This window comes from Prorops nasuta, unplaced genomic scaffold (assembly GCF_024137725.1).
Source record: "Prorops nasuta isolate Cenicafe-Biocafe unplaced genomic scaffold, Cenicafe_Pnas_1.2 PNAS00034, whole genome shotgun sequence".
Classification (NCBI taxonomy): domain Eukaryota; kingdom Metazoa; phylum Arthropoda; class Insecta; order Hymenoptera; family Bethylidae; genus Prorops; species Prorops nasuta.
Genome location: NW_027116831.1, coordinates 1,207,011 through 1,229,481, shown reverse-complemented (window position 1 = coordinate 1,229,481; position 22,471 = coordinate 1,207,011). Strand labels below are relative to the sequence as shown.

The 22,471-nt window shown below is 36.2% G+C and overlaps 2 protein-coding genes across 2 annotated transcripts; one reads left to right on the top strand and one right to left on the bottom strand.

Annotated features, from left to right (window-relative positions):
• Window positions 1-8,173: 8,173 nt before the first annotated feature.
• LOC136783611 (uncharacterized) lies at window positions 8,174-10,457 on the bottom strand. Its single transcript, XM_066743866.1, has 2 exons — window positions 10,446-10,457; window positions 8,174-10,099 (listed from the first exon to the last, which is right to left on the bottom strand). Exons 1-2 carry the CDS (start codon window positions 10,455-10,457, stop codon window positions 8,174-8,176), a joined length of 1,938 nt encoding a protein of 645 aa, XP_066599963.1.
• A 5,486-nt stretch (window positions 10,458-15,943) lies between these two features.
• On the top strand, window positions 15,944-21,088 carry LOC136783610 (uncharacterized). The gene has a single exon (XM_066743865.1). It carries the CDS (start codon window positions 15,944-15,946, stop codon window positions 21,086-21,088), a length of 5,145 nt encoding a protein of 1,714 aa, XP_066599962.1.
• Window positions 21,089-22,471: the final 1,383 nt, after the last annotated feature.

The following is a 22,471-nucleotide window of genomic DNA, read 5'->3' as shown; positions in this document are numbered from 1 at the left end:
ACTATGGATTAGTTCTAATAATGAAAAATCATTGAAATGCACGGCTGACGGTAAAAATCACGCAAATTTATGCCAAAAAATACGATGGTAATTATCATCCGATTTTGATAAAAATGGTACGAATATAATCCTCCATTCATTTCAGAGTGATCATCGTTCAAGGATTTTCAATAAGTGTAATAATTTTTTCGCTATTTACGTTAGAAGTCACGAGTGCGCAACGAACAAAACAAGTCGAACGGTCACCGGAATTGTCGCGCACTCGCCACTTCTAATGTAAATAGTAAAAAAACTATCACACTTATTGCAAATCCGTGAACGAAGATCACTCTGGAGTAAACCAAGGATTACATTCGTACAATTTTTATCACAATCGGATAAGAATTGCAGTCGTTCTGTTTGGCAAGAAATAGCATGATTTTTACCGTCGGCAAACAGTTCGAAAATTCTATATATTTCACTGTCTTATGATTTACCAAAATTCATCCACAGGTTCAATTGACAAGCGGCTGGGATCATTCGGAACTGCAGGATAGTGACTTGACGCCATATTTTTTTCAAAATTTTTGATCATTTAGGGGACCAGAAAATCAAGAATAAAGCCGCAATATACGCATAGTAATGTTGGGAGCACAGCAGAATCACACAAGTCTATGTGTGTCCGTGAGCCAAACACTAGCGTCAGCGTGTCTGAGCTACTCTTATTTACAGCAACGTGACACGCTTGCGGTGCGCTTTCGACTTCTTCTCTATTTATCAGATGGAGGATGGGTTAGTAAATTATGCAAAAATTATCAATCCACTGCAATTTCATGCTTTATCCAATGAGACAAGCCACTTGACGATGGAAGGTATGGAAAAATTTTGATAAATCGTAAAAGAGTCCAATGCAAGGCAACATCGAACACTACGGCCAATGGTGAAAATCATGCTATCTCTTGCCAAACAGAACGACTGTAAGTCTTATCCGATTATAATAAAAATGGTACCAATATAATCCTGCATTCATTTCAGAGTGATCTTCGTTCTTGGATTTTTAATAAGTGTAATAATTGTTTGGCTATTCACGTTAGAAGTTATGAGTGCGCAACGACCAAAGCGAGTCAAACGGTGACCGGAGTTGCCGCGCACTCCCGACTTCTACCGCAAATAGCTAAAAAACTGTGTCACTTATTAAATATCTAAGAACGAAGATCATTCTGAAATAAAAAAAGGATTATATTCGTAAAATTTTTATCACAATCGGATAAGAAATACAGTCGTTCTGTTTGGCAAAAGTTTGCGTGATTTTCACCATTGGCCGTACAGTCCGATGTTTCCTAGCATTCGACTCTTTTTCGATTTATCAAAATTTATCCAGACCTACCATTGACAAGTGGCTGGTCTTATTGGAAAGAGCATCAAATTGCAATGCATTGATAATTTTTTTATTATTTATTTGTCTCATCCTTCATCTGATAAACAGAGAGGAATTCAAAAGCGCACTACAAACGTGGCATTACTGTAAATAAGAGTAGAATTGCCATAGCTGAGACGCTAGTGTTGGGCTCATGGACGCACACACACTTATATGTCTCTCCCGTGCTTCCAACATCACTTGCGTATAGCGGCTTTATCCTTGATTTTCTTCTCTCCTAAGGGATAAAAAATTTTGAAAAAAATATAGCATCAAGTCATTCTTCTGCACTTTCGAATAATCCCAGCCGCTTGTCAATTGAAGCAGTGGATTAATTTTGGTAAATGATAATACAGTGAAATGCAAAGAAGTTTCAAACTGCACGGTCGACGGTAAAAATCATGATATCTCTTGCCAAAAAAAAGCCACGGTAAATCTAACACGATTGGGATAAAAATAGTACAAATATAATCCTTGATTTATTTCTGAGTGATCTTCGTTCACGGATTTTCAATAAGAGTCACAGTTCTTTTGCTATTTGCAGTAGAAGCCGCGAGTGCGCAACAAACAAAACGAGTCAATTGGTGACCGGAGTTGTTGCGCACTCGCCACTTCTAATGTAAATAGTAAAAAAACTATCACACTTATTGCAAATCCGTGAACGAAGATCACTCAGAAGTAAATCAAGGATTATATTCGTACTATTGTTATCCCAATCGTGTAAGATTTACCATGGTTTTTTTTTGGCAAGAGATGTCATGATTTTTATCGTCGACTGTGCAGTTTGAAACTTCTCTACATTTCATTATATTATCACTTACCAAAATTCATCCACTGCTTCAATTCACGAGTATCCAGGATCATTGGAAAGAGCGTGAAATAGCAATGCATTGACATTTTTTTCATGATTTATTTGTCTCATCTTCCATCTGATAAATAGAGAAGAAGTCGAAAGCGCACCGCAAGCGTCAAGTTGCTGTAAATAAGAGCAGCTTAGACACGCTTACGCTAGTGTTTGACTCATGGACACACAAACACTTTTGTGATTCTGCCGTGCTCCGAACATTACCATGCGTATTGCGGCTTTATTCTTGATTCTCTAGTCTCCTAAATGATCAAAAATTTTGAAAAAAATATGGCGTCAAGTCATTATCCTGCACTTTCGAAAGATCTCAGCCATTTATCAATTGAACTTGTGGATGAATTTTGGTAAATCATAATACAGTGAAATGCATAGAAGTTTCGAACTGTTTGCCGACGGTAAAAATCATGCTATCTCTTGCCAAACAAAACGACTGTAATTCTTATCCGATTGTGATAAAAATTGTACCAATATAATCTTTGGTTTATTCCAGAGTGATCTTCGTTCTTGGATTTTCAATAAGTGTCATAGTTTTTTCGCTATTTACGTTAGAAGTCACGAGTGCGCAACGTACAAAGCGAATCGAACGGTGACCGGAGTTGTCGCGCACTCGTAACTTCTACCGTAAATAGTAAAAAAACTATCACACTTATTGAAAATCTGTGAACGAAGATCACTCTGGAATAAACCAAAGATTATATTGGTACAATTTTTATCACAATCGGATAAGAATTACAGTCGTTTTGTTTGGCAAGAGATAGCATGATTTTTGTCGTCGGCATACAGTTTGAAAATTCTATGCATTTCACTATATTATAATTTACCAAAATTCATCAACAGCTTTAATTGACGACAGGCTAGGATGAATCGAATGTGCAGATGAAGGAGCTGATATTATATTTTTTTTAAAATGTTTTGAACTTTAGGAGAGGAGAAATAAACATGTGAAAACACTGTGCGGATAGTAGCGTCGCTAGCTTGACTGGCACACAAGAGGGTGTGTGTGAGCACGTGGGTTCATAGACACGCGTCAGCTGTTTCTTCACTGTCAAGCGGACATGGAGATAGTCGCGAATTTCAACGTAGAGCCGGTATAGTGTAGAACCGGTATAAGTTTAAGTTAAAAATTAAAATGTCTTGTGTGTGGGAATTATTGTTAGTGCTACTGATTAGATTTATATTATAAATCCAACGTGTTGTGTAAATAATTTAGTGAAGTTATTAGTCATTTGTGGTTATGATAGTGTGAATTCTCCAAACATGTGTTTTTGTGTGCTGTAAAGTGTATTTATTGTGCAATGACTAGAATTTTGTCATCATTTCAAATAAACATTTGAAATGTTATGACAGAGGGAGTCAACAATTAGATCAGTATAACATTCTATTCTATAGAATAGAATGTCTTATACTTTAATTGTCGTACTTTGTAGGGTTTCTTTTTTCCACACTACAGTGAAGAATATGATTATTCTGTCGTTGCTGAGGATTGAGCTGACTGGTCTGATTGTGTTCGTAACAACTTGGCAATGGAAGGTCTACGTCAAAGATAATTGATCAACTATTAAGGTAATTGAAAATTATACGCTATACTCTTAGACTTAATAAATAATGTGTAATAAGTTTCACGGTTGTCAGAACACCTGAGAAATACATGGGTATAAAATTTGTAAATATAAATCAAATAGCTAATCCAAATTATAATAAAATCATATAAATGTGTAAATATGAAAAGAATTTTTGATTTCAATATTTTACAAGTAATAGAGCATACGGTGAATAAATTTAGGAAACTGGAAGCACTATACCTAAAAAACAGAGGTTTCCATTGCATTAATTGTTATATTTCCCAGTTTATATTTATGATAAGAAAATATAAATGGGGCTAGTTTGCCAGAGAAAGAGCTATAATGCAAGGTTGCTATTGGGAGTATCAGTAATAAAAAAGATGGAAAAAGTTGTGAATTTCTAGGCAAATCCTTGCAAATGAGAAGTTTGCAGGTAATTTTGGGCATAAAATTTGTAAAATATTAATCAAATAGTTAATCAAAATTATATTAAAATCATGTAATGTGTAAATATGAGAAGGATTCATGATTCCAATATTTAACAATAAAGCATACGGTGAATAAATTTAGGAATCTAGAAGCAGTATACCTAATAAACAGAGGCTTCCTTTGCATTAATTGTTCTATTTCCCAGTTTATATTTATGATAAGAAAATATAAATGGGGCTAGTTTGCCAGAGAAAAAGCCATAATGCAAAGTTGCTATTGGGAGTACCCCCAGATAACAATTTACCGGCAAAATGACCGCAGACTGATGATAGAAACTTGCAAGACCTGTGGGTAGATTCATATACATGTACGTCACTCTTTTTCCCAAATATTGCTGGTAAGGCATGCGCACAGCGCTTGGCGTCAAGTTAATGGCAAATTTGAAACAGTACTGCACTTATAACGTTGACAGCAGAAAATATGCATATTACCACTTACTACTGCTTGTAGTAACTTACTGCAGATTGAATGCAGATTTCGAGCACAGGTCGTGTCTACATTAACTTTATTGCAAATTTAAAGTAGATTTGAAGCAGGTTATGAGCACATGGAATTTATACAGATTTAAAGCAGATTTCGAGCAGGTGCTTCTTGTATTAATTTCACAGCAGATTGAACGCATATTTCAGTTAGTAACTAACAACAGATCTAGCGCAGATAATGAGCAGATTATGTTATTGTTTGTATATTTAAATTTTGTATTAAAAATAAATCCACTCTTAAAATTTTGTAAAAATTCGTATTTATTTAAAGATTATAATTAAAGAAATTCTATAAGAATAATAATGTTATCACCATTAAAATAAAACTTATAGCGAAAAGTACAGTTTTGTTTGCTAATACACTTAATTCAACTTCCGTGGAAGTCTTCTATTCACTTTCTTGTTCCGTTCTTCTTTCACCTTCTGGAGAAGTGCAGTTGCAGTTCGTTTTGGAAGTTTAACAACAGTCCTTCAAAGCTGTATTGATTTTTGCTCCATACTGAAATTCAAATTATAAGAAGTTTAATAAATTACATATTAACATTACTTATTATTTCAATACTTACTTTTTCATTGAAATACGAAGACAATTTGAATAAACTAATTCGAAATTAATTCAAGATCCCTCAAATATATTTTTATATCTGCTCATCTTCAATAACATATTTTTGTTTCCCAAGATATCTATTTGATGATGCCGTCTTCAATCAAGTTTGCCTTCAACGTTTTTATCCTTAAACCATTTTCAAAGTCAATTAACAATAATAACGCAGTTTGCAAAGTTTTAATGTTGAACAGGTTCTTATTGTTCTGCGTTTGAGATGTTTCTGATGCAAGATCATTGCTATTTGGTGCGACATTAATACTGATTTGTTACTCTTTCGTATAGAAAGATAGGCCTGTTGAAAAAACAAAGATGTTCTGATTTTGTTTAAGCGCAAAGAGTTGCATAGCATTTACCGCTAATAGAAACATGAGGAAAAGCTTTATGATTTAACGTTAATATAATATAAAAGTGTACTATATTTCAGCAGAAATTTCAAAGGTTTTTAATACAATATAGCGGTCATGAAAGCATAAAATTAGAATACAGGCACATATTATAATATCAATTATGAACAGATGATTAACGTAAGTTATATGTAGTATCATTGTATAAATGTAAGTAGTATGAAATTATTTCAGAATTAAAAAAGAAAAAACTATACAATGTTAACATTACTTTTTCACATTTCTGCTATAACGGAAACATAAAAATAAACTGTTTTTAATATTATAAACTTCCAAATAAAGTAAAAAAGGTTAATTAACCAAAGCGCAATAGCAGAAACATTGAATAGAAAAATACACATAAACAAATCAGTTCACATTTTTTCTGTCTTGATTATGTATCAACCTTAACTTATGCTGTATCATCTACATTCTCCACATCCGAAATATTGTCATCCCACAAATTTTCCTCTCTTTGATGTCCGCTTCTATTCTGCATAGGTTTCCGTAATTTTTGCCTGTATCTTTCCTTTGCTGCTTTTAATGACTCTCTCATTAATGATTGAAAAGTACTGCGTAGCGGTTTATCAAAGTTTGGATTACGGCAAATAGCATCTGAAAGAGATAAATGGATTATAATTTAAATATTTTTATACTGTTCCATTTCATTATACAAAAACTTACCATAAATAGCTTTAACGATACGTCTATCATATAAAGACACCTTTTCCTCCTCTCGACCCAACCAAGTGACCTCATTTGTGTAATGGATACATCGAAGCATTCCTTGAAACAAAGAGAGATAGCTTCTTTTGCGGTATGACCTCCTACATATTGCAAATAGGTGACCTGATAGTAATATACAATTAATATAAGCTATTATTGATCATTATTACTGAGATTGAAAAGGAAACTGGAATAATAAGCCATACTTACAACGCTTGTATAAGTATCCTCATTTATTTTTTCAAAGTCATTTAAGTCTCTGGTACTTTGAATAGGTATTACTTCAGGTTTCGTTGTAGTCGCAGTATTCTTTATTGATACTGTTTTTAAGATCTTTTTTACAGCTTCTTCTATTCTATTCAATTGTTGCTTCATTTCCCTACAAATGAAGTGAATTGTATTGTTTAATCTAAATAAAATTATTTTATTTATAAAAGAAGCCATTAGATATTTACTGTAGATCCTCATTATTACATTGCGATGTTTGCGTGACGTTATTTAGTGTAGCTAATACTGTGTTGGAAACCTGACTTTCCAACCTGTTCTCAGGTTCGATATTGGATGTAGTTGGTACATAATGTGCAGACGATGCAGAATAATAGATAGGCGGTGCACAGTTCCTTGGTGAATGGTGTTCGGAGGTATAATATGATTGCGTGTTCACAATATTGGATGCGTTTTGAGAGTAATCGGTATTATGTTGCTCTAAATAAATACTATTCCTATCATTAACGGTATTAACGTTAGTGGCAAATAATTCCCTCATTTCATTAATATCGTTGTTAATATTATTTGTATTTATATTGGTTGACTGTACATTTCTTTTTTTATGCATAACAGGCTCATCTTCGGAACTAGTGGTTTGATACCTCACAGGTTTCGGAACAGTTCGTTTTGGTCTTTCTACCTAATATTTATTGTTCAGTTTGGAAAGAATTATTATTAATTAGGGAAGGAAATAAAATGGAGAAAAATTGGATTGGTCAAAAGTAATATTGGATTTATGTGTAAAAAGAGGAAAAGGATAATAGAATAAAGGTAGAAAAGAAGGAAGAGGGGAAAAGGAAAAAGTTGACGAGAAGAAAAAAGTTAATAGTGAGGAAACAGGACAAGGAAGAAAGGATAGGGAAATGAAGGATGGCGGAAAAAGGAAAGAAAGGAGGAATATAGGAAAAGGAAGGATGTGACGAGAAGGAAAAAGGTAATAGTGAGGAAACAGGACAAGGAGGAAAGGATAGGGAAATGAAGGATGGCGGAAAAAGGAAAGAAAGGAAGAAAATAGGAAAAGAAAGGATGTGACGAGAAGGAAAAAGGTAATAGTGAGGAAACAGGAAGAGGAAGAAAGGAAAGAGGGAATAGGGAAAGATGCAGGAAAAAGGAAAGGAGGAAAAGGAGAAACGATTACACAGGAAGAAAGAAAAAGAGAGGAAAAGTAAGATAGGGAGCAGTAGAGACAGGAGATAAAGATATAAGTGAAAGAAGAGAAGGCATTTATGACGGTAGAAAAGAAGAAACAGTAGTGAAAAACAACGTAGAATAAGAAAGAGGAAAGAGATGCGATAAAAGTAAGAGGAAAGAAATAGGATAAAATGAAATGTGTACGCATAAAAAAAGATTAAATGCAGTTAATAATAGCTACAAGACTTTAGTTCAATTATTCTTGTCATTCATCTGTGTGTATCATTAGAGCAACGATATATTGAAGATCATCCGCCTCATTTTCATCCTCATCAGAAGAGCTAAAATTACTGAAAATCGTATCAGTTGCTAGCGGCATTTTATAACATTTACCACGAACTAGATTCAAAGAAATAGAAACTGCATCTGCGCTCAAACCTTGACATTTATATACATCTAACAATACAGACGGTATTCCAACGTCATAAAATTGTGATACATTTAAAAATTTTCTTATAAGTAAATTATACGTTTCATCGATTATAACAATTTTTACAATAATACAGATACTACCATCAAGTAAAATGCAACAATTGTCTCGTATTCCACAACTTAATATAAAATTAGACCATTTTACACTTCCGGATGGACATTTTACTGTATTAGTTTTTCGTTTATCATGTATGTTTAATTCCGTAAATCTATTAAACAATTGTTGCAATGGATAAGCCGGTTTACGACAATATTTTTTAAAAATTGACATATTGTTTTCAAACGGAAAGGCTGAAAAGGAATTTAAAGGACCATAACGGTTCAAATCATCTGCTAAATGTAAAAGTCCATGTACATTGTAACTAGCAAATGTTGGACCGTAAAGTGACTGACAATTAAAAACAAATTTTTTTAAGGCGACTTCTGCAAAGACGACAAGTTCTGAACAAGGCGAATTTGATAATAAGATCCTAATAGCAGCATGAAGCATCAGAAAATGCTTAAAAACATTATCGTTTAATAGATTTATCATTACGACAGGACCTGTATATATTAAAAATTGCCTACATTCGGTCGCCTTGTATTTTGTATAATCGTTTAAAAACCGTGGACGTCTGGCAAATTCATAAGGACAATATTTAGCTATTGATTTTAATCGATTATTCGCTGTATTTATAAGTGCACCTGATAGTTTAGTTTGTTTATTATATTTCCCGGAAACCCAAGCAGTTATATGTTTCTTCGTTACACCTAGGCATACTAGGTGCATGTATTCGAATGGAACTTGACTAACCATGCCCAAAGGTAATAATGATAAAGGACTTCTGCCTTCTTTATGGTGGTCTTCGCCTATATATAATCTTCCATATTCTTCATCTGTTCTAGGAACATGATCTACTGTGTTAAATACAAAACGGCCTTCATTGTACACACCACAAACTTTACACTTTGAGCATGGTTGCATTGCCATATGGCCTCGATGGTTCAAAATAAAAGCTCGGGCAGGAGCATCGGCTACAAAACATCTTAATTTAATTTCAATAGTAGATTTATGATATCGAATACCGCCATTATTAATAATCGTATTAATATCTTTAACAAACATTTTAAAGAATTTATTCGCATCATTTGGTTTATTGGGGCCTCTATAAATGCCTGCTATAATCGGTTTTGTATTTGAATAATTTGCTATTCTGCATTGTATTGGCCATATTTGCATTGTATTCGATTTATCCAACGTGCAGCCATCCGTGCTTATATCTAATTCTATTACTTTTACATTCTTCAACGAAGCTTTCTTTAAGCATTCTATGATCTTAGTTTCAATGTTAAAGTGTAAATATTCTCCTGGCTCGACTTGAAATAATTCTAGTGGTTCTCGAGGTGTGTTGACAATAGTTCTAATATCTTTAGGTAAATTATGAAAACAAGAATGACTTCGCAGCAGATGCAATATACTATTTCCTTGAACATGTGTTAAGTTTATTTCTACGAAACAAGAAGCTAATTTTTCTTGGAAAGTTTCTTCATAATAGATACAATCACTAGAGTCACTAGATTCATTACATGAGCTTGAAAATGAGAAGGACGCAGTATTTCCATTATCTATCAAAGTATCACTCAATGTAGATGTTTCAGTTAACTCACAATTAACATTTGATTGAGTAGCAACATTAATACTATTACAATCTGCATTTTCCTGTAATACTGAATTCCTAATATAGGTTCGATTTCTTTTCGCTGAATCAGACAATCGTTGTCATCCTTTCTTCTAAATTTTTGTCGTGTTGATAGTAATTTTATTGGTTTTCGAGCAATCTGCAATTTTTCAGCTATAAATGATCTTTTTGATTGAAAGTTATGCGAACTCTATGTGATACACACAGTTTGTAGATGATCATATATTTGTATTGTATCATGCATGAAACTAAGAAAATCAACTTTATATTTATACTGTAGGGCGTGTGGAATCGAAAGCAGTACTATGTGGTTTGCAGAAAGGCGTGCTGTTAAAATAATTTACAAGGATTCTTAATCTTGCTTACCGGAAAGGGCATCTTAGTTTAGATGATGCAAAATTAGTAGCTTCATATAAAATTAGCAGCTTCAATGTGAATCCATCTTACAAGATCAGCATTTAAAGACAGAATCTGAAAATAATATAATTTATGAACTAATAGCCGTAAGAAGTAAGTTTCATAATTGTAAAAATATTGATTTACATTACCTAAACGCACTAGTATTGAAGAAATTTCAGTGTCTCTTGTCGTAAAGTACAACGTATAAGCCTGAGGGTACAGAACGCACTTCAATTGTCTATTATTTAATTGTTCGCAGGATCACCAATAATATTAATACACTATGCACAAACAATTATGCTATATTGTCTATTGAAAGTTAATAACTCTACCATTAAGCTGCAGTAGATGACTATTAGAGAGGTTAGCTGTCACAAAATTTTTGAGCATCGCCACACACTGATTCTAATTCTTTTTTCAGCATCAAAATTTTTGGGAGTTAAATTAATTGGACAGCACTTATCACTGAGAATACTCTATATTCTCTTGTATAATTATCACCGGTTACAGATAAAATCTGAAAATAAAATAATCTATGAAACACTAGCAAGAAATAAAAGTTACATTATTACATATATATTAATTTACATTACCTGAAAGTACTGGTATTGAAGCAGTCTCAATATATCTTGTCGTATAGTCTAACGTATAAGCCAGAAGGTAGAGAACGCACTTCTATTGTCTTGTATGCAACAGATCGCAGGAACACCAATAAATCTGCTATATATTGTTTCTTCAAAGTAAACTAATCTTCTACCAAGCTGCAATAGATGATTTGTAGGTTACCTGTCACCAAAGTTTAGATCTCCGCCACACACTGATCCTAATTCTTTATTCTACGTCAAAGATTTTGACAATTTTAGTAACTGGACAGCACTTATCACTGAGAGTATTCCATATTAATTTATAAATAATTTATGAACTACAAGTAATAAGAAGTATGATTCATAATTAGATACATATTTTTTTACATTACCTGAAAGTAATGGTATTGAAGCAGTCTCAATATATCTTGTCGTATAGTCCAACGTGTAAGCCAGAGGGTACAGAACACACTTCAATTGTCTTGTATGCAACAGTTCGTAGGATCACCAATAGCACTGATACACTTTACGCAAATAATTCTCCTGTAGATTGTCTCTTAAAAGTAAATAAATCTTCCATAAAGCTGCAGTAGATGATTTGTAGGTTAGCTGTCACGAAAGTTTAGATCTCAACCGCACAGTGATCCTAATTATTTTGTCAGCGTCAAAGATTTTTACAATTTTAGTAACTGGACAGCACTTATCACTGAGAATACTCTATATTCTCTTGTATAATTATCACCGGTTACAGATAGAATCTGAAAATAAAATAATTTATGAAGCACTAGCAAGAAATAAAAGTTACATTATTACACCTATATTTATTTACATTACCTGAAAGTGCTGGCATTGAAACAGTCTCAATATCTCTTGTCGTAAAGTCCAACGTATAAGCCTGAGGGTAGAGAACGCGTCTCTTCGTCTTAACTCCTCGGAGGTCCACGTGAAAAAGGAAGATTTCCGCTAAAAATTGCGCTAAAGTTGATGCACTTCCTTCACTTTCTTTTCTATTGCAGCGCCACACTGATTAAAAAGATAAAACATCGGAGGCGGTCAATTTGAAAATTTTTTAATAACCCGCCAAAACTTTTAAATCGAGCATCAGTCGATACCGGAGTTGATTTCATTTTGCAGTTACGCTATAATTTACGCTGGTGCAATGAAAGTAACATATTTTCTACCTGAAAATTATTTTCTCATGTTATAAAAAAAATTTATATTCTTATTGTATAAAGAATAAATAAATTACAATTATTCAAAGAATTTAAGGGGTTAATTTATTTAAAATACACAATTTATACGATCGATATACAATACATAAAATTACATAATTATTTCTAGATATTTTCAAAATTTAGATGTCAATATGGGACCAATATGCTTCCTGCTTTTGCATGCAACCAGTGCTCGAAATCAACGTGTAATATAACATCAGTATTTGGATCGCAATACATTATCGAAAGATGCTTATATTCTGTATGCAGGCTTGCTCTGAATTCAGATGACAAAATTACTCCAATATGCGTCAGATTCTACACGCAAACAATGCAGGAAATTAACGCGAAATATTACATCAGTATTTGCATAGCAATACATGATCGAAAGATGCTTAAATTCTGTCTGCAGACTTGCTCCATAACCAGAGGATAAACTGACAACTATGTGCGCCATCTTCTGAAAGCAGTAAATGCTCGAAATATTCGCTAATTCTGTTCATTGCATTTGATGAAGCACGATCTGTGCGCCAACTGTTCAAGTTTATGCTGGCAGAGTATGTGAACAACCCTTGTCGTTTCCTGCTTTAGCAGGGATGGTTATCTGGGCCAGTAATAAAAAAGGTGGAAAAAGTTACGAATTTCTAGACAAATCCTTGCGAATGAGAAGCTTGCAGGCAATTTTGGGCATAAAATTTGTAAAATATTAATCAAATAGTTAATCAAAATTATATTAAAATCAAGTAATGTGTAAATATGAGAAGGATTCATGATTCCAATATTTTACAAGTAATAGAGCATACGGTGAATAAATTTAGGAATCTGGAAGCATTATACCTAATAAACAGAGGCTTCCTTTGCATTAATTGTTCTATTTCTCAGTTTATATTTATGATAAGAAAATATAAATGGGGCTAGTTTGCCAGAGAAAGAGCCATAATGCAAAGTTGCTATTGGGAGTACCAGTAATAAAAAAGGTGGAAAAAGTTATGAATTTCTAGACAAATCCTTGCGAATGAGAAGCTTGCAGGCAATTTTGGGCATAAAATTTGTAAAATATTAATCAAATAGTTAATCAAAATTATATTAAAATCAAGTAATGTGTAAATTTGAGAAGGATTCATGATTCCAATATTTTACAAGTAATAGAGCATACGGTGAATAAATTTAGGAATCTGGAAGCAGTATACTTAATAAACAGAGGCTTCCATTGCATTAATTGTTGTATTTCCCAGTTTATATTAATGAAAAGAAAATATAAATGGGATTAGTTTGACAGAGAAAGAGCCATAAAGCAAAGTTGCTATTGGGAGATGATTAGCGAATTTCGAACTAAAACTTCGTAAAATTATTCTGTAAGGCACGCAGAGGGATAATTTTTGTCATGATTTTTTTTAGGTTTGCAGAAAAGTTTTTATGCATTTATTAATAGTGAAATCCAAAATATTCGAGATTCTGTCTTGCTGCTGCTACAGATGATTAGCGAATTTTAAACCGAAATTTCGTTGAATTCTTTTGTAATGCACGCAGAGGGATAATTTATGTCATCATTTATTTTAGGTTTTCACATAAGTAGTTATAAATTTGTCAACCGTGAAATGCAAAATATTTGAGCTTCTATCTTATTGCAGCTACAGATTATTTGCGAATTTTTAACCGAAATTTCGTAGAGTTCTTCTGTAATGCACGCAGAGGGATAATTTATATCATGATTCTTTTTAGGCTTTCACATATATATTTATAAATTTGTTAATCGTGAAATCCAAAATATTTGAGCTTCTGTCTTGCTGCAGCTACAGATGATTTTCGAATTTTTAATTGAAATTTCGTAGAATTTTTCTGTAATGCATAGAGAGGGATAATTTAGGTCATGATTTTTTTTTGGCTTTCACATAAATAGTTATAAATTTGTTAACCGTGAAATCCAAAATATTTGAGCTTCTGTTTTGCTGCAGCTATAGAAGATTTGCGAATTTCGAACTGAAACTTCGTAGAATTCTTCTGTAATGTAAGCAAAGAGATAATTTAGATCAACCTTTTTTTTAGGCCTGTAGAAAATTTGTTAAACATTTTTTAACAGTGAAATCAACGATGTTTGGGCTTTTATTTTGCTGCTGCTACTGAGGATATGCGATTTTTTAATTGAGACTTCGTAGAAATCTTCTGGAATTCACGTGGAGGACTAATTTATGTCAAATAATTTTTCAGGGCTTGCTGACAAATTGTTATAAATTTGGAATAATGAATACCACTTTATTTTAACTTCCAACTTTAAATTGCTACAGAAGATGCGCGTATTTCAAATCGAAACTTCATTGAAATCTTCTATAAAGTGACGCTATTGCTGTACATAGTCATTTTGTTACAATAACAAGAATCGCCGATATAGTTAAAAGTGACGATAATACTGTACTAAGTGATGTTGTTACTAGAAACTATGCGATTTGTAAGTTAAAGCTTCACTATAATAAGAAGGCAACTGAAATTAATAATATTATTAAGACCGTCGACATAGTTGAAAGTGACGTTAATACTATCGTAAGTGATGATGTTGCTAATAACTATGTGACGAGTAGAATAGACATAAGGGATTATCATTAGTTGAGAAAAATTCGGTAATAGTGACGACATTTCTGTAAAAACTGATGTTGTTATTGATACCAAAGAAATTTATGGCGATAATATTTCAATAGGTGTAAGTATTTTTAAGAATTCGGTCGACAAAGTTGAAAGTAACGTTAATACTGTTACAAGTGATGATGTTACTTATAACTATGTGACGAGTAGAATAGACATAAGGGATTAAAGAAATATTATCATTAGTTGAGAGAAATTCGGTAATAATGACGACATTTCTGTAAAAACTGATGTTGTTATTGATACCAAAGAAATTCACGGCGCTAATATTTCAATAGATGTAAGTACTTTTAAGAATTCGGTCGACAAAGTTAAAAGTAACTGTTGGAGATTGGAGTGTTAGTGCGGACGACCTGGGACTCTCAGGCCGCCTCGCTCCCGCTCACACTCTGTCGCTCTCTGTTACAATTACAACAGAGGTCGATAGGTGGCCCACGGCGCAGCGCTCTCTCTCGCTGTTATTATTTGGGCACATTGGGTATATAAATGCCCAAGAGTTCTACTAGGCGCGGCTCATTTAACATAGTCTAGACTCTAGACTCTTAAATTTTGGAAAACTTAGCAGCCTAACCACTCTCCTCCAACCTCACTCCAGCGACACCACTAGGACTCCTAGCTCGCAATCCTTCCTGATCGACGCTTTCTTGGTCTCCAGGAAAACGTTGTCCTCTCTCATCTAACTTCGTTGCCTGAGTATCTCAGGTGCGAGGCATCCTGCATTGGGACCTGGGGTCTGTCCAAAGGTTGGGATTAGGTAGCTCTCGTGGGTGGGGTTTTTTGGCTCAATTGTGAGCAGGCTTTACTCTTTGTACATATTCTGTTTTTTGATCTCAATAAATATTGTTTTACCAATTATTTCTGCGTTTTGTTTTGTCTCCTTGAGTTCTCCTCTCCTTCAGGACACCGCCTGATCAATTTTCGAACAAAATTCTGGTCCTTCGAGCCGGATTCACCCGGTATATATTTAATTGAGTTGAATTTTGATTTGGTGGTCGTTCGAAGCAGCTGGGGAGTTGTCTCTGGTGGCAAAATGGTAACGCAAGAGGAAATACTCATGTGCGCGGGTCACGTTGACCTTTATCGCAAAGAATTAGAACGGCTACTAGCCAATACCAAAAAGCGTGGTGTAGGCAATCTTACCGTTTCTTATTTAAATGGTCGTCTAGCTAGCGCGAAGGAGACCCTCGAGAAAATACATTCGAATCATGTAACGATTACCAATTACTTGTCCGAGAAAGATTTGCAACAGCTTAACTATACGACACAGAATACTTATGAGCGAGCTATCACTGCATATTTGACCGCGGAAGAATATATTTTAGAACAAATCGAGGTTTTAAGTGGTAATCAAGTCGCTCCTACCACTGCTAAGCCGACCCATGCTCCCGCACTGAAACTTCCTAAGTTAGATTTACCAAAATTTAGTGGTGACTATTCGGAGTGGTCCACATTTTATGACTCCTTCAAATCGATGATTCACGATAATTCGACGTTACCAGGCGTTCAAAAGTTTCATTATTTGAAGGCATGCCTTCAAGGAGAAGCAAGCTCAGTAATTCGCTCCTTGGCAGCCAGTAATGATACTTACTCAACAGCGTGGAATGCATTGATAGCTAGGTATACAAACGAACGCATTATTACATCTAACCTTCTTGGCAAATTAACGCTCATTCCTAAAGTATATTCCGACAATATCATGTCCATGAAAACCATGCGTGATACCGCAATAGCTGTACTTGATTCGTTAAGGAAATTAGGATATCCAGTCGAAGGTTGGAGTGCCATACTAGTGCACATACTCACAAGCAAGTTAGATCAAGTTCTTAGTGTGGAGTGGGAAAAGGAAATAAGACGTGTGTTGAAATACCCATCCCTTACTCAATTTTTAGATTTTATCACAGAGCAGATTAATATGCTCGAATCTATTAGTAGCAAGTTCAAGGGTAGTAAACAAAACATAGACAAAACTCCTCGCTCTAAATTGTTGAACTCACACAACACGACTGTCGACAAAACAAAATGCTGCTATTGTGACGCTGATCATCTTTTATATCAATGCAATAAGTTCATTGCTTTGAATCCTCAAGCTAGGTATAAAGCATCTCAAACAAACTCACTCTGTATCAACTGCTTGAGACCTGGGCATTCGATAGCGCATTGCCGAAGTACCTCTCGGTGTAAAAAGTGTTCCAAGGCACATCATACGCTTTTGCATTTTGAGAAACAATCTAATTCGTCGCCTCAATGCAATCCATCTCAACCTACTGCACCCACCAGTCTTCAAACCATTGATCAGTCCACGACTTCGGTGGCTGCTCATGTGAGTGCTATGGATAAACGCACGGTACTCCTTGCTACTTTTCTCGCGCAAGCTAAAGCACCAAATGGTCGTCAAATTATTATTAGAGGCTTAGTCGATCCAGGCTCAGAAACGTCTTTCATGACGGAAAACCTAGCCCAGTTATTAAGAGTTACACGTCGCAAAGTTAATGCAACGATTTACGGAGTAACCGGAGGTGCTGTACATAGCGTCTCGAGCGAAGCTGAACTCATCTTACAGTCAGTTAAACCTGATCAGGCCTCACTCAAGGTGACGGCATTAATTTTACCAAAAATCACGACTTATCGTCCTCGGTCCTATTCGCCTCTTGAATTCCCTCAATTAGGTTCACTGGACCTAGCAGACGAATACGCTTCTGCTAAAAATCCAATTGATATTTTAATTGGTGCAGATTATTCTCCTCAGCTTGTACTGAATCAAACAATACATTCATCGAATCATGCACTGATAGCACAAGCCACATTATTTGGCTGGATTGTGTATGGTACGCTTGCGTCGCACGTGCATACTGCCACGATAAACGTTTTTCATTGTTGTGACCTCGACAACACGCTTAGGAATTTTTGGGAGATTGAAGAAGTTCCTAGCACCTATAGTTTGACCCCTGAAGATCAATTATGCGAAGATATTTTCGTGAGCAACGTCACTCAATTACCGTCAGGCCGCTATCAGATTGCATTGCCTTTCAAGACAGAATCTTCCAAATCGGCACTGGGAGCCTCTCGCAGCATAGCCGAATCAGCTTTAAAGCGAGTTCTCTGTCGTATTAATAAAGCTCCTGAGCAGTCAGAAAGCTATGCTAAATTCATTAGAGAATATGAGGAGTTAGGACATATGGAGATGATCACAACAAACGTGATTGACGCGGACTCCTTGGTTTATCTGCCTCATCACGCAGTATTCAAGCTCGAGAACGGAAAACCGAAAATACGTGTCGTATTTAACGCGTCCGCTAAAACTAAGAGTGGTTTATCACTCAACGACGTACTCTTAGTAGGCCCAAAATTACAAAAGGACATAACAGCCATTCTTATGAATTGGCGTGATTTTCGTTTTGTTGGCGTGACAGATATTGTCAAAATGTTCCGCCAAATTCTAATTCGTCCGGAAGACAGAAAATTCCAATCTATAATTTGGAAAGATAATTGTAGCGACACTCAAATATATCAATTGAACACGGTTACATACGGTACCGGACCTGCACCGTTTTTAGCTTCACGGGTAATACAGGAGCTCGCAAATCAACATGGTGATGACTTCCCAGATGCGAAATCCATATTACTTCATTCAATCTATGTCGATGACATTCTTTTTGGAGCTAACGACCTTGCGCACCTACGCGATATCCAAGCTCAATTAGTTCAGTTATTGGATAAAGGTAAATTCGAGCTCAGTAAATGGGCATTCAATTCAGCAAGCACAACTCTCGAAGAAATCTCTAATGATTCTAGCAACACTAATTTTAATTTTAATAGCGAAAATCTTAGCGAAACTAACAAAGTGCTAGGCATATCTTGGGATACCAGCTCTGATTCATTTCGTTTTCTAATCTCGCCCTCTTCCATTACTAAGTTAACAAAGCGAATGTTACTTTCGGAAAACGCGAAGATTTATGATCCCTTAGGCTGGATCTCACCGTTCACCATTGTGCTAAAGCAACTAATGCAATCCACATGGTTGCTCAAGCTTAATTGGGATGACGAAGTTCCTGAGCCCATTCGATCCAAATGGGTGTCTTACTACTCGCAAATGTGCGAATTAACAAAGATCACCATCCCGCGCTGGAATGGTCAACTCAGTGAAGCCGACAAATTAGAACTCTATGGGTTCTGTGATGCTTCAAATGTATCCTATAGTGCTGTGGTGTATGCTAAATTCACCAATAATAATAGTCAAACTTCAGTCAGCCTCGTAATGGCAAAAGCCAAAGTGGCGCCTCTTAAAGCAATTAGCATTGCACGTCTTGAACTAGTCGCCGCTGCTTATTTGACTAAATTAATGCTTCATATCAAATCATCACTTAAACGCTCAGTGCATGACATTTTTTGTTTTTCTGATTCACAAATCGTGCTAGCTTGGATTGGACAACATTCGTCCAAATGGAAAGTTTTTGTAGCCAACCGAGTAGAATATATACAATCAAATTTACCGGAGGCTCGTTGGTCTTATGTCAATACTAAGTCCAATCCTGCAGACCTCAATTCGCGAGGGATTAGTCCAAACCAATTAATACATTGTGCGCTTTGGTGGGAAGGACCCTCAATAATTAGGGAAAAATCATCGGGAAATTCTCCTTTAATGTTTGAGACCAGCGAGGAAATAAAGACCTCGTCGGCATATTCAAATCATGTCACACGCGATTTACCGTCATTTCTTTGTAACTATTCGTCGTGGACAAAACTAATCCGTGTTGTTAGCTATGTGTTGCGATTTATAGATCGAGCGCGTAAAAAAAATGTTTATCAACACGCTCACTTGTCAGCTCTCGAGCTACGAACTGCCACACTGCGTGTTGTGAAAATAATTCAAGCTGCTGCTTTCTTAAACGATATATTGACGTTGCAAAGCAAAAAGTCAGTTCCGTCAAGCTCTCGATTACTTTCTCTTGCACCATTTTTAGATGCACAAGGAGTTCTACGAGTAGGTGGGCGTCTGCAACACTCATTTTTGTCAGACAACCAAAAGCATCCCATTATTTTGCCAACTAGTTACTTTACCGAGCTACTCATTAGACATATACATATTACGACCTTGCACGGTGGCCTACAGTTTACGTTGACAGTATTGCGGCAAGAATATTGGGTGATCAATGCACGAAACACCGCAAAAAGTATAATACACAGGTGCGTCGCTTGCGTTCGTCAACGTGCCAAACTAGGAACACAATTCATGGGATCTTTGCCTGCTGCTCGAGTAAACTGTAGCCATCCGTTTGAACATACTGGCATTGATTACGCCGGGCCCTCTCTTGTAAAATTGCATCAAGGCCGAAACTCAAAATCGGTTAAATGTTATATAGCGGTCTTTGTGTGCATGGCTACTCGTGCCATCCATCTTGAGCTCGTCTCCAAATACGATACGGATGCATTCTTGGCTGCTCTAGCTCGGTTTACTTCACGTCGTGGTAAACCCTCGGTGATCTACTCTGATAATGGGTTAAATTTTCAAGGGGCTAATAAGGAATTGAAACTTGCATTCCAAAGCTCCCTGAAACATACTCAATCTAAAGATTTCGAGCCTATACGCAACATAGAATGGAAGTTTATTCCCGTGGCCACTCCTCATTGGGGTGGACTGTGGGAGAGCGGAGTACGAAGCGTGAAACACCATCTAAAGCGTATAATCGGGACTTTCCTTCCTACGTTCGAAGAGATGACAACATTAATTTGTCGTATTGAAGCCTGTCTAAACTCTAGACCTCTTTCTCGCTTACGCGATGACATTGAAAGCTTAGAATGCCTAACTCCAGGGCATTTCTTAGCTGGTTGCGCCTTGCTGGCTTCACCCGAAATTTCAGTTCTAGATTTAAAGGAATCTACGCTGAATCGATGGCAAAAAATCACTCGGATTACCGAGCTTTTTTGGCAAAAATGGGCGGGCGAGTACTTGCAGTCATTACAATCTCGTCCAAAATGGCAAATTAAAAATAACGATTTTCGTGAGGGTGACATCGTTATAATTAAAACTCCAAATATTCCACCTTGCAGGTGGAACTTAGGCCGAATTATTCGTTTAATAATCGGTTCAGACTCAGTAGCAAGAGTAGCTGTGGTTCAAACAGCTAATAAACAGATTCAACGCAGCCTAACCCAGCTGTGTAGGCTCCCGGCATAAATCCAAATATTGACAAACACAATCCCAACGGTTTCTGATCTGCCGACTCGTTCACCTCAACACCTTGACGCTCTACTTTAATCAGTACTCCTTAATCATGGCTAGTGACAAGGTGCCTAATTTAGTCGACAACGTCGAAATGTTCTTAAGTGAAGTTTGGGGCGAAGAAGCAAACGCATCCGATGTGCTGGATCTTTCCTTCAGCGACTTGAGTCTTTCTGACGATAATCCATGTGTCGATTCGTTGCTTGAACTTCCGGATTTGCTCATGTCGACTAAGGAAGAAGAGGACTCCATGATGCAGGTCATTTTGGATCCGCCCTGTCCACCTGAACCAGAATCGGCTGACGTTGTCACGGAACCCATTGCGGGACCTTCTCGTGTATCATCACCAGCAATTGACCTTGCTGTCTTATACGCAAGCAGTTGGGAGAATGGAATCCTATACGATTCTACCGCAAAGGAACTGGAGCGTACAGCAAAATACGTTACAGTCTTGGCGTTCGGGCTCACCCACCGTATACCATTGAATGCTGTTTTAAAATATAGGCAGTGGAAGTCTTGGGATCCTCAAGGAAAATTGCTCTTACGTTGGACTCCAGCGTTAGAGCTGAAAACTGCCAAACTCATAATTAAAAAATGAGCTAATGTGTGTGACCATTGGTGAACATTCCGAGCTTCGCTCAAAGTTATTATCTTTTTTTTTTCTTTTTCACCATGGTCTTTGTACGATATCTTATCAATTACTCTTAGAGCCTAATTTTAGTTTTTATTCTGGAGCATGGGACTCCTTTTACTCGACAGCATCTGCGAGATTCATTTACATTGACGTAGGACCGTCAATGCGGGGGAGGATTTGTTGGAGATTGGAGTGTTAGTGCGGACGACCTGGGACTCTCAGGCCGCCTCGCTCCCGCTCACACTCTGTCGCTCTCTGTTACAATTACAACAGAGGTCGATAGGTGGCCCACGGCGCAGCGCTCTCTCTCGCTGTTATTATTTGGGCACATTGGGTATATAAATGCCCAAGAGTTCTACTAGGCGCGGCTCATTTAACATAGTCTAGACTCTAGACTCTTAAATTTTGGAAAACTTAGCAGCCTAACCACTCTCCTCCAACCTCACTCCAGCGACACCACTAGGACTCCTAGCTCGCAATCCTTCCTGATCGACGCTTTCTTGGTCTCCAGGAAAACGTTGTCCTCTCTCATCTAACTTCGTTGCCTGAGTATCTCAGGTGCGAGGCATCCTGCATTGGGGCCTGGGGTCTGTCCAAAGGTTGGGATTAGGTAGCTCTCGTGGGTGGGGTTTTTTGGCTCAATTGTGAGCAGGCTTTACTCTTTGTACATATTCTGTTTTTTGATCTCAATAAATATTGTTTTA